The sequence below is a fragment of the Nanorana parkeri genome, unplaced genomic scaffold (genome assembly GCF_000935625.1).
Source record: "Nanorana parkeri isolate BGI_ZX_2015 unplaced genomic scaffold, ASM93562v1 scaffold59, whole genome shotgun sequence".
Lineage (NCBI taxonomy): Eukaryota > Metazoa > Chordata > Amphibia > Anura > Dicroglossidae > Nanorana > Nanorana parkeri.
This window is the reverse complement of record NW_017306327.1, coordinates 1,438,759-1,453,316: the sequence shown is the minus strand read 5'-3', so window position 1 is coordinate 1,453,316 and position 14,558 is coordinate 1,438,759. Positions and strand designations below refer to the sequence as shown.

The 14,558-nt window shown below is 40.4% G+C and overlaps 1 protein-coding gene across 1 annotated transcript in view; it reads left to right on the top strand.

Annotated features, from left to right (window-relative positions):
* The window catches only part of PTPN13 (protein tyrosine phosphatase, non-receptor type 13), a 159,455-nt gene extending 145,410 nt beyond the window's left edge, over positions 1-14,045 (top strand). Inside the window, exons 42-49 of the mRNA XM_018576193.1 lie at positions 359-405; positions 559-647; positions 2,218-2,366; positions 5,464-5,554; positions 6,877-7,214; positions 8,101-8,316; positions 9,748-9,810; positions 13,452-14,045. Coding sequence (XP_018431695.1) covers positions 359-405; positions 559-647; positions 2,218-2,366; positions 5,464-5,554; positions 6,877-7,214; positions 8,101-8,316; positions 9,748-9,810; positions 13,452-13,538 — 1,080 coding nt within the window. The 3' untranslated portion in view covers positions 13,539-14,045. The remainder of the gene's footprint in view (positions 1-358; positions 406-558; positions 648-2,217; positions 2,367-5,463; positions 5,555-6,876; positions 7,215-8,100; positions 8,317-9,747; positions 9,811-13,451) is intronic.
* The last annotated feature ends 513 nt before the right edge of the window (positions 14,046-14,558 follow it).

The following is a 14,558-nucleotide window of genomic DNA, read 5'->3' as shown; positions in this document are numbered from 1 at the left end:
ATTGGCAGCAAAAATAGCTGTCACACAATTGCTGTTGGTGACGTGGCATTAGTTTATTTTGGCACAAAGCGTATATACAGAAAAAGTAAAATTGGAGCAAAGATTGTAGTTCTTCTTTACGTAAAGGTGACTAGGAAATGAATATTGATGGTCAGAGTTAGTTTGGTTGACATTGGCATAAGACATGTTATATGATGTAAACCAATGTATCACAGTAAATGTAGCCTGCATTCCTTTCATAGGAAAAAAGATGGCTACACATTTCTTTAGTTTTTAGATACTAGTGACATTTAAACATATTTCCATTTTGAATTTTCCTATAAAAGATTAATAACAAGTGTGCTTTTCTTGCTTACAGCCAGGTAAATTAAATGGTGTGGGTCCCTGCAACAACAGGAATGAGAGGTATGTAGCCGCATTAAAAAATATTTTTTTCCTTTTAATGATGGATAGAAATAAAACATTTCAACCTCTTGTATTAAAATTGTCTTGCATGATTATCATAACCAAGACTTTTCTTGCTAAGAACATCAGAGTACTGATTACTTTTTCTTCTAGACTGCAAAGGCGACTTGCCACTGGCCCACAAGAAACTGAAGTTGCAGGCAATGACAAAACTGTACAGTCAATATCTAAAGATCTGTTTGGTAATTAATTTTTTTTATCTGTTTTATGCAAAATGACTAATCTTGGACAGGGTAATGTTTTTTCCTGTAGGTGTGTATGGTAAAAGGCAATAAAATAATATCCTAAAATATGTGTGTATGTCAAGTCAAAAACATTTATTGCTATCTGGGGCTCCGTTAGAGAAATTTTTCCAGAGATTCTGTCTCCGTGACAACGGGAATAGAAAGCCATAGAAAATCTGCAACAAGAAAGCAGACATTTGACAGGGGTTCTAACCTTCCTTACACTACAAAAACATCTTTTTTTTACTGGGCATACAGTGTAAGGCCTATTTATAAGCATGCAGTTATTTGCCCTTTTTTTTTTTCATGTTTGCACAGCTTTCCAGGGAGAAAATGGGTAGAACGGTACAGTGGCAAGGGGGGTGCGGCCCGCACCAGGGTGACACCAAAATGACTTGATTTTGGTGTCACCCCCTCTAAAAAGTCGGGCACTCGGTCATGGACCGAAAGCCCCACAGTGTCAGGAGAGAGGAGGGGACCCGGCGGCCAAGTGAACGTCCCCTGCTCTCTCGGCCGGGGTCTATCACCAAGATGGCCGCTGGCAGGCATCAATTAGATAACCGCGCATGCGCGATGACGTTGCTGCGGGGTGTCAACCGGTCTCCGTTCCGGGTGACAGCCGGCCTCGTGAAGCCCCTGGAAGGGTATAGAGGAAAGTAAGGCACACAGAAACCAGGCATTTTTGATTGAACTACTTTAGAATGCAACATGTTCAGAGTTAACTTGCACTTCACCATACAGGTGAAACTTGAATAATTAGAATATTGTGCAAAAGTAATTGCAGTAAGTGCTGCAAAAGGGGCCCAAACCAAGTACTGAGTACATATGCATGCTTGTACTTTTCAGAGGTCCGATATTGTTCTATGTACAATCCTTGTTTTATTGATTGCATGTAATAATCTACTTTTTTGAGGTTGTGGATTTGGGGTTCTTGGGGTTTTCATGAGCTGTAAGCCATAATCATCACAATTATGACAAATCACGGCTTGAATTATCTTGCTTTGCATGTAATGAGTCTATATCATATATTTGTTTCACCTTTTAAGTTGCATTAGTGAAATAAATGAACTTTGCACGATATTCTAATTATTCGAGTTTCACCTGTATGCAATATAAAGCTATGTAGAAAAGCCAGTGCTTTTGTTTTGGGTTTTTGTTTTTTTTTCTTTGGACCTTTTTTCACTCCTTAACTTCACACATAGAATTATACAGACAATACTGTCAGATCAAATCACACCTTTGTTTGTTCATCTTTGTTTCAATACCTTTAATAAAGTCTGTCTTTTTTTGCATTATTGATTATAGTACAAATGCTAAAACTAAATGGAGAAATTGGCATTTGGAGTTTTCTGGAAGGTATAGAATAAATGTCAGCCAGGACCTTTTCATTTTGGGGTGCATTACGGATGTGTCAATACTTCTGTGGCTTAGCAAAAACAGTGCATGCTTTGTGAAAAGTGGCATCTACATTGTTTAAATGTAAAAAAATGAACATTAAGAATTTTTTTTTTAATTATTTCCCCTCAAGATTCCTTCCAAATAACAAATGAGAAGCTCTCCGATCTCCCCCTTGTTCAAGTTCAGCCATCAGGCCAATATTCAGGAAATAGATTAAAGACGGTTATACGACAGATAAGAAGCATGCTTGATCAAAGTGCCCCTGCAAAGGAGTTTGAGGTAAGACCATTTAAGGTCATGGTTAAACAGACAAAAGGTCAGGGCAGGTGCATAACGAGGATAGTCGGGAAAGGTCGTAGATGGGTATCAAAACTGGAATAGAGATTACAGGTACAGGAGCCTGAAAACGGATACTCATATAGGTCTTTGCTCAGGCAACTCTGAAGTTTAAGGGGTCTATTTAAAGAACTTTGAGAAAATTCAAAAACTTACCCTTGCAGTGGAACTACCCCCACACTGCAAGGATTAAGTTCTCGCCTTGTCTAGGGGACTCAATTGAAGCCGGTTTACTTGCCTAGTCCTCGGTCCTGCTGGCTCTCTCCAGGCTGCTAGACTCGTCCCTGCAGCCTCTTCTTCCCCGCGCTCCGGCGGTCTTAGGACTGCTGACGTCATCACGTCTTATGCAGGTCCATTGAGAGACGTTCCATAGCTGGAGCGGAGGCGGTATGCTGAAACGGCATGGTGAGTGCCAACCACCATGGGAGCAAGGATCCGGTGAGTAATGCAGCTCTATTTTAGCGCTCTAGACAAACCAACCACTTAACCCTTGCAAGGGGGTGTCAGCTCCACTGCAAATACGTTTTTTTTATCCTGGAGTTCTTCTTTAAACAAAATTGTCATTCATCCAGAAAAACTGCATGTAAATTAGTTCTGTACGAGTTTACCAGTTGTGGGTCAAGAACCAATGTTTTTTTTTTTCTTCTGATCAAATGTTTCGTATGAATGTTAGTAAGGTTATATAGTGTTACATTTCAAAAGATGAATGAAGAATGACCATATAAATATCATCATTGATACTACGGCAATAGCAGTGGTTACATTTTATGCTCATTCTCTCCAGCTTTCTCTTGAATTGCATCTCGTTACTACAAGTCTGGATAAATCCCAGGAGCCCGCTAGCCAATGCTTCTTAAAATTTATAGCTGGCAAAACTTGTTTTTTTTTTTTCTTTCCGTTATTAAAGGTGCTTGATCCTAAAAATGTCCTACTGGCTCCTGTATTTCATATTCATTTGTCCATCCCTGCATTACTAACATGGATTTTTTCATATGATCCACAGCACCTTCTAGTGCCCATAATGTAGTGTTTTCCAATTTACTCTGTTCTTTATGAATATACCTATTGTAGGACATTCAACCAAAAGAGAAATTACACTACGCACCTGTTTTTGCGCCTTCTCTCAATAGTTGGTTGATTCACACAGAACGAATGTTCATGCACTTTTGCTGACGAATAAGCTATGCAGTTTTTGTTAAAATAGACCCCAGTGTGTTTACATATACTTAACAAGTAGTAAAGGAGCTTTAAAACGAGCCATGCCTTACCTCTCCAGCCGCTTGTACTGTGAAGTAATTAACTCTCAAATCTCATAAGAAGGACTCTTAACTGCCTGTTGAAAGATACAGCGGTGACCTGTGTTTTTCTGCAGCAGGTCACCGCAGGGACACATATAAATCCATTGGTTTTTAAGTTTCCTATTAACACAACGCTGGTCTGATGTGTGGTGAAGAAAAATGCAGATGCATTTTTGTTCAGTGCACCCGATGTCACAAGAGGGCACCGCAATGCAGCATACTGCGCTTCTGTGCAGAGGCTTTAAATGGAGTGCACACTTTATACACTGCCAATAAAGTTCTAAAAAAAAAAGTAAACAGTGCCTTGCATTGACCGCAGACACTAGGTGTATGGTAAAACACTGAGGGAAATTGTTGTAAACTGGAGCAGACAAAATCTCGAGCAGTTGCCCCAGGCAACCAATCAGCTTCTCTCATAGTTTGTTCAGTTAACATTTGAAAATGAAAGAGAGAAGCTGATTGGTTGCCCTGCCCAGCTGCTCCAGATTTTGTCTGCTCCAGTTAAAATAAATCCCCCTCACTGTTTTTTACTGGAGACTCATTGTGAATGAGTCTGCTTCAGATGGTTTTTTTCAGCATAGAAAACACCTGCTGTGTGTTTGCTTACAGGCTACCAAGATCTTCTCTCCATGGGAAACAGCTGAGATTTCTGTGCCTCTGTTGGGAACTTCAAAGAGGGATTTCTACCTATAGCTACAGAGGTGAATGAGGGTTTGTTGTAAAGTGTTTTTACTAAGGATGCACCGAAACATATCGGACGAAAATGGTACTTTGGGCAAAATGCCAAAGTACCATCTTTTGGCCGAAATTCCGGTGCATCCGTGATTTCTCTCCTTGCTTGGCGCTGCTATGTGTCTCCACTGACCCCACTGAGCAGCAGGGAGGAGAGAAACTGTCAGGAAGCCGAGCGAGGCGGGGAAGAGAGCGCTGGGGGCTGCGTGTCACTGGAGGCCAAGCTTTCCTCCCGCACTGCCCCGCTCGGCCTCCCGTGACAGATCAAGATGGAGAGCGGTGTGGGGGAGGAGACAGATGTGAGCTGTCACAGGAGGTTGAGTATGTTTACCATGTCCACAAAAGCATCACTTCCTGTTCCATGAACAGGAAGTGATGCAGAACACTTTCTGTTCATTCATAGTTGGGGACACAGTAAACATACTATGTCCTCAATTAGTTACAAGCAATCAGCTCGTACCCGCTCTCCTTCCTGACTCGCTGTCACAGGAGGCTGAGCCGGCAGTGCGGGAGTAAAGCTTGGTCTCCTTTGACAGCTTGACTACTGTAAAAATAAGATATTTAAAAAAATAATTTTAGAAAGTTTAGAAAGAAATAAACATTTAAAAGGTTAGGGAAAAAAATAAGTTTCAGCCTGACCAATTTTTTTATTTTCAGTTTAGGTCAGAAAATTCCATTTCAGTGCACCTCTAGTTTTTACTAATTGTTCAGAATATGTAAATAGTCTGAGTACATGTTCACTTTAAGAAGAGGGTCATTATGGGAGGCTCTGAATTTTTATATTTTTGTATTTTTTACATATTTAAAGTGAAATTAAGTATCTTTTATATGTGAAACGAAACAAACTAAATATACGAATCAAACAAACTTAGCAAACTGTTGTCTTTGTCACCCTGCATTCCTAGCATATTTTGTTATATCTAAATATAACTATAGTGCTTGGTCTGGTTTAAATGTTGCAAATGTATTTTTTACTGTCAATTCTGGATAATTGGATTCTATCTTTACAGAGCCTTCAGGATTTAAAACCACTTGACGAATGCCTTATTGGGCAAAGTAAAGATAACAAAAAGAAAAACAGATACAAGAACATACTACCATGTAGGTCCCATTGAATCTTTTCAGCCTTAGCAGTTTTCATCATATGTACTTTTTCATTATATTAATCTAACTACTAATAAAGTACAACAGTTGTGTTAGAATGAATATAATAGTATATATAGTTTATTCAGACAGGAAAGGGGCCTATAAATAGATATACCAGCAAAGAGGCCGTAGTCACTATTGGATGGCCGCAAAGTCTTGCCTTTTAGTTCTCTAGCTGATTTAACTTGCTGAAAGACAGATGGATGGTTTCACCATATAAATGTGTTTGATTGTTCGACTATATGCTGATCATTCCTTTAAAGTGACAATTAACTCAGGGGTTACAGTAATCCTTAAACATGCATTCAAGTACCTTAACTGTAACAAAAATGTATTTTATTTGTGTATCACTCAGCTGTAGATCCTCAAATCATCTCTGAATTCATGCTGACGCTGTCCTTCCTTCTGGAGGGTGGCTACTTGTGTTCCCCATGGTCCCTGTGTGTGTTGTAAAGTAGCCACCACTCCAAGCTTGCTGCCATGATAGGCTATAACTTCAATACAGTTTAGTAAACTAAATGTGAGGTTTAGGTCCATTACAGGAGCGAGCTTGGAGCGGTGACTACTTTACAACACACATAAGGACCATGGGGAACACAAGTAGCCACCCTCCAGAAGGAAGGACAGTGTCGGCACCAATTCAGAGATGATTTGAGGATCTACAGCCGAGTGATACACGAATAAGCTACATTTTTATTAATAGTTAGGGAACTTGAATGTATTTTTAAGAGTTAACCCCTGAGTATAGTGTTACTTTAAATTGATCACTGATCTATCTGTCTATTCAGTCTATGTAATCTATCCCTCTTTCACTAATTGGGAAGGGGGTTTAACACCGCGGATGTCAACTGGTTAAAATTATTTTGGTTGTTTCATACCTATCTCTGTCAAAAAAAATGATCTCTCTCTGCCCCTCTCTCTCTCCCCCTCTCTCTCTCCCCCTCTCTCAGACTTCTGCTGATCCTGTGTCCCATAATGAACAATAAAGAAAACCAGAGTTTTATGTTCAATGTAAAATCCATTTCTTCAACTTCATTAAGGGACACGGGAAGCATCATGGTAGTAGAAGGGGGGGTTATGCTTTGGTGGCCAATTTCTTTTTTTTTTTCTTTTTTTGCAAGTGTCCAATTCCACCTGAAGGGTGCAGTATAACCAAATTATCATAGTTTCTACTGATTTTGTGTCCCTTACTGAACATCAAAAACTAATACCATAGAGGGTACAAAAATCTTCTTTTAGTAGCTATATCTTTATACTTTTGCTGTATGCTATTCTAGATGATACCACCAGAGTGCCTCTTGGACCAAAGGATGGTTATATTAATGCAAGTTTTATCAAGATGCCTGTTGGCAGTGAAGAATTCACTTACATTGCATGCCAAGGACCTCTCCCTAGTACAGTACCAGATTTTTGGCAAATGGTATGGGAACAGAATTCCACTGTAATTGCCATGATGACCCAGGAAGTGGAAGGAGGGAAGATAAAATGTCAAAGGTATTGGCCCGATGAGCCCAACAGGCCATTATGTATCAATAATGGACTCCAACTGACTTTATTGAGTACACAACCGCTGGAATGTTTTGTGCTGCGAATCCTGGGGTTACAGGATATTCAGGTTAGTTATCTTGCTAAGATATGGAAGTTCAGGCTATTACATTTATATATTTTAGCAGACATAGTGGTGGTGTCTATTACCTCCTTCTTCTGGATTTACCAAGAAGGGGCATTTCAACTTGGGGTACTTACCCATGCATACCCATGCATTTTGGGTGAGCACCCAACCTGTATTTCACATTTTGACAGTGCCAAAAACCTGGATTGGACTATTAGATCTTCACCATAGCAGTGTTTTGGAGGGAAACCATAATAGTTTAGGTCTGTTTTTATTTTAGCTATTTTTATTTGTAAACAGATGTTTTATTTTTGTTTTAATATTTGTATACAATCTTTTTATTTTTGAATTAATGTTTATTTATTTTTACAAATAAACATTTAATTCATGACAAAGGATTCCCAAAGTATGACTGGTGAAGAAATAGCACAGCAATGATCATCTCCTTTTAGACAGACTGGCAAATCATTGGAGCTTGAGATTGAAACATGGGATTATCATTGCAAATGAAACGATTTCTCTGACTTATTCAGTCTTGTGTAAAATTTCATCTTGAACTACTGTTCTCAAAGCTTTTTTCCAACAGAGGGTTAAATACCATGTAAAATGACCCTAAAGCTCCCCCTGCTCCCTCAGAAGGTTCACAAAATATTCATATGTACTAGTCATATTAACATGAGCAAAAAGAAAAGGTATTTTATGTCATTTTCAAGAAAGAAAACAAACAGTTGCTATAAAGAGATGATTGTGTGAGTCTGAAATTCGGCTTTAAGCTTCTACTAAAGCTCAGACTATGACGTTCGATAAGAATGAATAGTTCTTTGAATAATATTCTTTATTAACCTGTCATTTTGTATTCATGGTGGATCTTATTATTTTCTCGCTACAGACTGGAGAGATACGACACATAGCGCACCTGAACTTTACTGCATGGCCTGACCATGACACACCTACTAACCCAAACCAACTTCTCGCTTTCATCTCCTACATGAGACACATCTACCGGAGCGGCCCCATCATCACTCACTGCAGTGCAGGCATTGGCCGATCAGGCACACTCATATGTATAGATGTCATGCTGGGTCTCATCAGTAGGGATTTAGAGGTGAGTAAAAATAACCTTTATATCACATGCTAGGTAATATAAGTGGAATGGAACTTTGGAATATTAATTGATACAAACAAGAGGCTCTAACATCTGGAGTATTGACATCAAAATGAATACCTTGTTTGGAATCAAGGGAAGTGTCATGTCTTCAACCGCCTCCCCGGGAGCTTCCTGGATGTAACAGGCCGTGTATATATGGCCTGTTAGCCCCGCCCACTCGCGTGGGAAATGACCACAATGTAAAAACAGGCAGCGATGCCTGTTTACATACGAGTGATCCGCCAGCTATATAGCCATCGGATCGCTTGTATGGGGTGCCGATCGGAGCGCCCCCCAAAAAAGCTCTATCTGTCCCCAAAAAATGGTATAAAATTAATTTCAGTACAGCGTTGCATGACGGAATAAACGTCAATCAAAGTACCGCAGCGCTGAATACTGAAAAATGGCCTGGCCAGGAAGGGCGTGTGAACACCTGATCAGCAAGTGGTTAAGGGGTCACTCCAGCCACACATTGTATTGTAATTTAGAGTGTATACAAGATCATTTAAACAGCCCCTAGCTTATTACACCTAAGCAGACCTCCTTTCATTTTTATGAAGAATGTTTTTTTTTCTGTCCAATCAAGATCATACGTTATGCTGCATAACTGAGCTCATGTTGCAGCTATCTGGGTTGGCTGGGCCTCAGCACCATAACCAGACCCTACCATGATAAAGATGTGGTGCCTGCCTGTAATGTGACCCTCGGGCACTGGGCTCAAACACCTAATGTTCGGGTTTGTTAAGACACAGAGCACTTCACAGGACCAGGGTTGTGACCTAGCCTTTGATGTGATCCTAAGCCCCCAAGACTTCCTCAGGAGTATGCCCACATAAACAGAGATGTTCACTGAGTTCTGCCTGTGGCACTTTCCAGTACTTCATAAAGTAGCCGCCACTCCAAGCACACTCCCATAAACCTGAGATTGTAGTTCATCACAGGAGTGAGCTTGGAGTGGTGGCTACTTTACAGCACACACTGGGACCATGGGGAACAAAAGTAGCCACCCTCCAGAAGGACGGACAGTGTCAGTATGAATTCAGAGATGATTTGAGGATCTACAGCCGAGTGATACATACATAAGATACATTTTTGTTAATAGTTAAGGGGCTTCAATGTATTTTTAAGGTTTATCTCCAGAGTTTTGTGTCACTTTAATTTACCATAGCAGTTCACACTCACTCAGCTGGACATAAGAGAGCGATTGTTTCATGTCAATAGACTTTCCATTAGAAGTGAAAAAATAAAAACAAGGGATGTGTTCTGTACATTTTTTTGTTGACTCAAAAAAATTTGTATAGATTTACCATTACATTAATTTCCCTTTTGTTTTCCATAATGCAAAGTGTTTTCTTATTTTGGAAATCATTTTTTTTATCTCTATTTTAGTTCAGCATTTCAGACCTGGCTCGAACAATGAGGCTTCAGAGACATGGGATGATTCAGACAGAGGTAAAGAATAGTACTAAATTAACAAGCATGGTCTAATATATTTGACTTCAGTTATGCTTGTGCACGTACTGTACATGTTTGGATTGGTGGGCCTTGTCCTGGAGGCATGTGAAATTTGTCACCTGTGAAGATAAACTGTATTGTAGCACAAAGTCAAACAATGAATCACTTTTACCTTTCACATTTATGTTGCTGAGTAATTAGCATTTAAAGAAAAAAGATTTTGGTTAAAGGCCAATTCCAACAGCAATGACTATTTCAGTTTCTTTTGAGAATCAGTGGGTTGGATCACACAGCTCTTATGTCACTCAGAGGGTCTAGTGTGGATATTTCTCTACAGCAATATCTGTCTGTCTTCTCCCATAAGACCATAACCAAGGTGTATGGTTGTATCCCAGATGGGGTCCCCATTTATTTGTTTCTTATACATTGATACGGGATCCATCGGTAGTAGGTGACACCATCATTTTCTTTGTAATGGTAAGTGGCCAGGTGGGACAGTACTTTTTTGGTGGATCTGTCTCAAGAGTTCCTGAGAGCTATAGGAAGCCAGTCTATGATTCAACTTGCTGCTGTCTTGGGAGCGTCTCATTGTTGACGTTTTAGAAATAATTTTCAAGGGTTCTGGAAAGTAATCAGGATGGTGGTGTATTGAAGATTTATCAATTAACATATGGCAAGCTATAACAGTGCTGGCTCTCTAGCAAGCCCCCCCTTTCCCAACCTTAGTTCTGTAGCAGTATAACAAATTGGTGCAATATATACAATTGTTTTTAAATCATTAAAATGTGTTTCTCATAGTTCTAAGATGGCTACTGCTGTTCTCTACAAGTTGACAAATGTAGAAAAAGTCAGATTACAGTAGATCTCTGACCAAAGTTACGTTGTTTTCTTCTATCAGGAGAGAATTTTACTTGCTGATGGTTATAAACATTGGAGACATTTCCCTACTCACAATGACAGTTGGAAGCAAGGAAATCTTATTGTTGTAGTTTCCACACTAATCTAATTGTGAATATTTAACTAGCTGCTGACACTTAAATGTGAAAAAATTATATATTAGTCTAGCGCTATAGAATACAGTGATTCCAAATATACACCATACTACAACAACAGATACAAAAAAGTGTCCATCAACAAGATATATGGCGAGTCCCGTGTAGAAAGGTATAATAAGACTGTGAAGTATCCAACTATCATAGGTGTGTTCAAGTGTTTCACTCCACACATCCAGGTGATCGATAAACCAACGTTCAGTACAAAGCCGTGCTCCCAAACCCACACTTAGTTCTGCTCAGGACCAGAACCAAAATATTTTAGTATTAGCACTTGTCCCTTCCCACACACAATGGTCCACTTTACTAGTAGAAGATAACTTTCAGCTGCTCTGGTAATACCACGCTCATTAAAGAAGATGAAGACACTGAGGGGAATTTATCAAAACTTGAGCAGACAAAATCTGTGCCTGGCAACCAATCAGCTTCTCTTTCATTTTAAATCTTAACTGAACAAACTGAAGCTGATTGGTTGCCATGGGCAACTGTTACAGATTTTGTCTGCTCCAGTTTTGATAAATTCCCCCCATGGTGTAGTCCTGTTTTAAAACCATATTTTTAAGAACAAAAAACTACTTGCATATAAAATCCTATTTTCTGACCCAATCCTGACAGTGATCCACCATCCACACAACCGGAAATGAAGACAGCTCCCGATGTAACCAACCAACCAGCACTCTCACCAATCAGAGTGTCTCTGGCAAGCTCCACTATATGTGCTACATCACCAAAACTTCACCAGGGGTGTGGAGCTTGTCAACTAGGTTGTGGACACTTTTTTGTATTTTTTGTTGCAGCACGGTATATATATTTTGAATCAAGTAAATCTTATCAACAGGTACTAAAACACGGCTGGCCGGGTTGCCCAGGGAACACTGACACTCTCTGGGAAAGAAAACTTGCACTGAGCATGTGCAATGCAAGCAACTATGACGCTTCCTCTAGTCAGCTCTGAGGAGGAGCTGCAGGATCCGATCTATGGCTGGACGAGCAGCTGCTTCTGTCCATGACAGTGCCAGACTCGATAGCTTCATTTCCACTCGCCCCCACGCAATTTTCACTCGCAATTTGCGAGGGGGTGAGTGGAAATTTTGAGCCCTGCTCTAATAGCATTCTTCTTCTTTTCCAAAGTCGCAGCACATCCCAGATAAATGAATCACAAGTCACAGAAAACAGCCACCTGCAGCCATGCTCCTTTCCTCTTAAGGGGTGTTAACAGGGAATGCAGCCCCGCCCTCAGCTTTTTTTTTTTTTCTAACTATCTGCCGCGGCCGCGCTTTCTCTAGTCAAGCACACTGTGTAGGGCTGGAGTGTGCACGCTGACATGTGGGAGCAGGAGGCAGAGTCTTAACTGAGAAGCAGCAAGCTGACTCAGTCTCCCTTCTCTTTCCCCTCTCTCTTACCAGTATTTCCCTCTCTCTTCACCGATCTTCTGCTCTCTCTCAGTAATCAGATGCTTGCAGCAGTTGTATGGAAACCTGTTCCCCATAAATCTTAGTTCCCCCTGACCGTTCAGCTTTTACCATAACCCCGCCCCTTCCTTACAGCTGCTTAGTATTTACATAGCCCCGCCCCCTCTCAGCCCCGGTGTTCTATGAGAAAGAGACTAATGTCTCCTCTCACATTGTGTGCTCTGATCGTTCAGCTTCCCACTTACTGTACAGGAAATCTCTAACTTGTCTCCCCGTCCCATGTCACCGCTCTCAGTGTTGTGTTGCTGCGATCTGATATTTCCGGTCACATCCCCAACCTCACTCCTCATCCCCATCTGCACTCCTCATCACCATCCGCACTCCTCATCCCCATCCGCGCTCCTCATCCCCATCCATGGGGGTGAGGATGGGGATGTGACAGGAAATATCAGATCGCAGCAACACAACACTGAGAGCGGTGACATGTGACGGGGAGACAAGTCAGAGATTTCCTGTAGGGGGGAGCTGAACGATCAGAGCACACAATTTGAGAGGAGACATTCGTCTCTTTGAGAACACCGGAGCTTGCAGAGGGGCTATGTAAATACTGAGCAGCTGTAAGGAAGGGGCGGGGTTATGGTAATAGCTGAACGGTCAGGGGGAACTAAGATTTATGGGAAACAGTATTCCATACAACTGCTGCACATTTTCAAGACGGAGAGAGGATGGAGGGGCGGAAGCAGTGTGGAGAAACGGCCTTCCATGCACGCGCTGTCATTTGCTGGCACAGACAACAGGGACGGAGGTAGGAAGAGAGCTGCTGCGCGTGCCCATGTATTCGTGGACGCGCAGCAGTTCTCAAGGAACGCTGTCAGTCGCAGTGAGAACTATCAGTTGGGAGGATCCGACAGTATTTTTGGGATCTCTCCCCACTGCGGTGCTTAGCCCCCCCCCACCATCTTAAAGTAACGATTGTATGTTTAGGGTGCATTTTGGATTATAGGAGTAAATTGCAAAATGGAATCCAAATGGAATCCAAAAGTAAAGAAAAGCTTGGACCCCATAGTTCTCCTTTAAGGGCTACTTTTGCTAACCTCATATTCATGGACTTAAACTGCAAACCGAATCAAAATCCGTGTCCTTTCAACTAAATGTATTTTTATTTTTGTTGCAGGAGCAATATATTTTCTGCTATCAAGTCATCTTATATATTCTAAAGCAACTGCAAGAAGAAGAGCAGCACAAGGGATCAGTCTCCTAGTGTCTTACAAAGCTCTCCAGAGACATAACCCCCAGCTAGGGGCTTTTTATATTCCAGTTAATAATTCCAGAACAAGAGCTGCATTTTAGTAGCTTACTTATGTTGAGCTTGTCGGGTCTCAGCTCCAGTGGATGCCAAGTGCAGTTGAACAAACTGCTATTTTGTTTTTTTTATTTTCAGGGGTGGAAAGGGGATTGTAAAGGCAGTATTTTAATATGATTCGTATTACATGTTTGTTAACATGGTACGCCTGTACATTTGCTAACAATTTTCTCAAGTGTTTTCTGAATAAAAGTTAGTTTTCTAGATAATATTTGAAAGCAGTATTTAAAAACAAATAATTATTTCTATAGACCAAAAAGTAGTAAGTTTATTGTAAGTATTACATACATTTCATAATGTTTACTTATATAGAGTTTTATGTACTATTTATATTCTTTTACAAGGAAATGTTACACTGTGCCTAACATGTTCATTCTCCACTGTGTAAATAAAATATACACAATCGATTGTTTACTGTAAGTGTATTACTTCAGAGTCTTTATGTGTTGTTTTTTTTTCATACCAGTTGATGGCATCTGTAGTATAAGAACATTCCATCTTCACCGTATACTGTGAAAAACACCTGTACCCTTTTGTCTGTAATGAGTGTCAAAGCTTGTACCACTAGTACTACTGCTTAATATAAGTTGTAGTATATATAAGTAATATACAGTACGTTGATAAGTATCCCTCAGCCTACTGCTGTGCTTCTTTGCTTTACATTCCAGGCATGAAAACGTACTGAAACAAGGCCATACCATACAATAAAGTATGCTGGGGAGTGATGGGGATGGAAAAATCTTACCTCTGAACTTGGCAAACGACTAAATATATACTAGAATTACATATGAGTGAACAATGTTTAAACTATTAGAATGATGGCCCGGTGGGACTCTGGTTAAAAGTGATGTCCCTCCCTGTCTCAGTCCTGCTCTCTAGGAGATTTAAGAAAGCAAATATCAAGACAGATTCAACAAT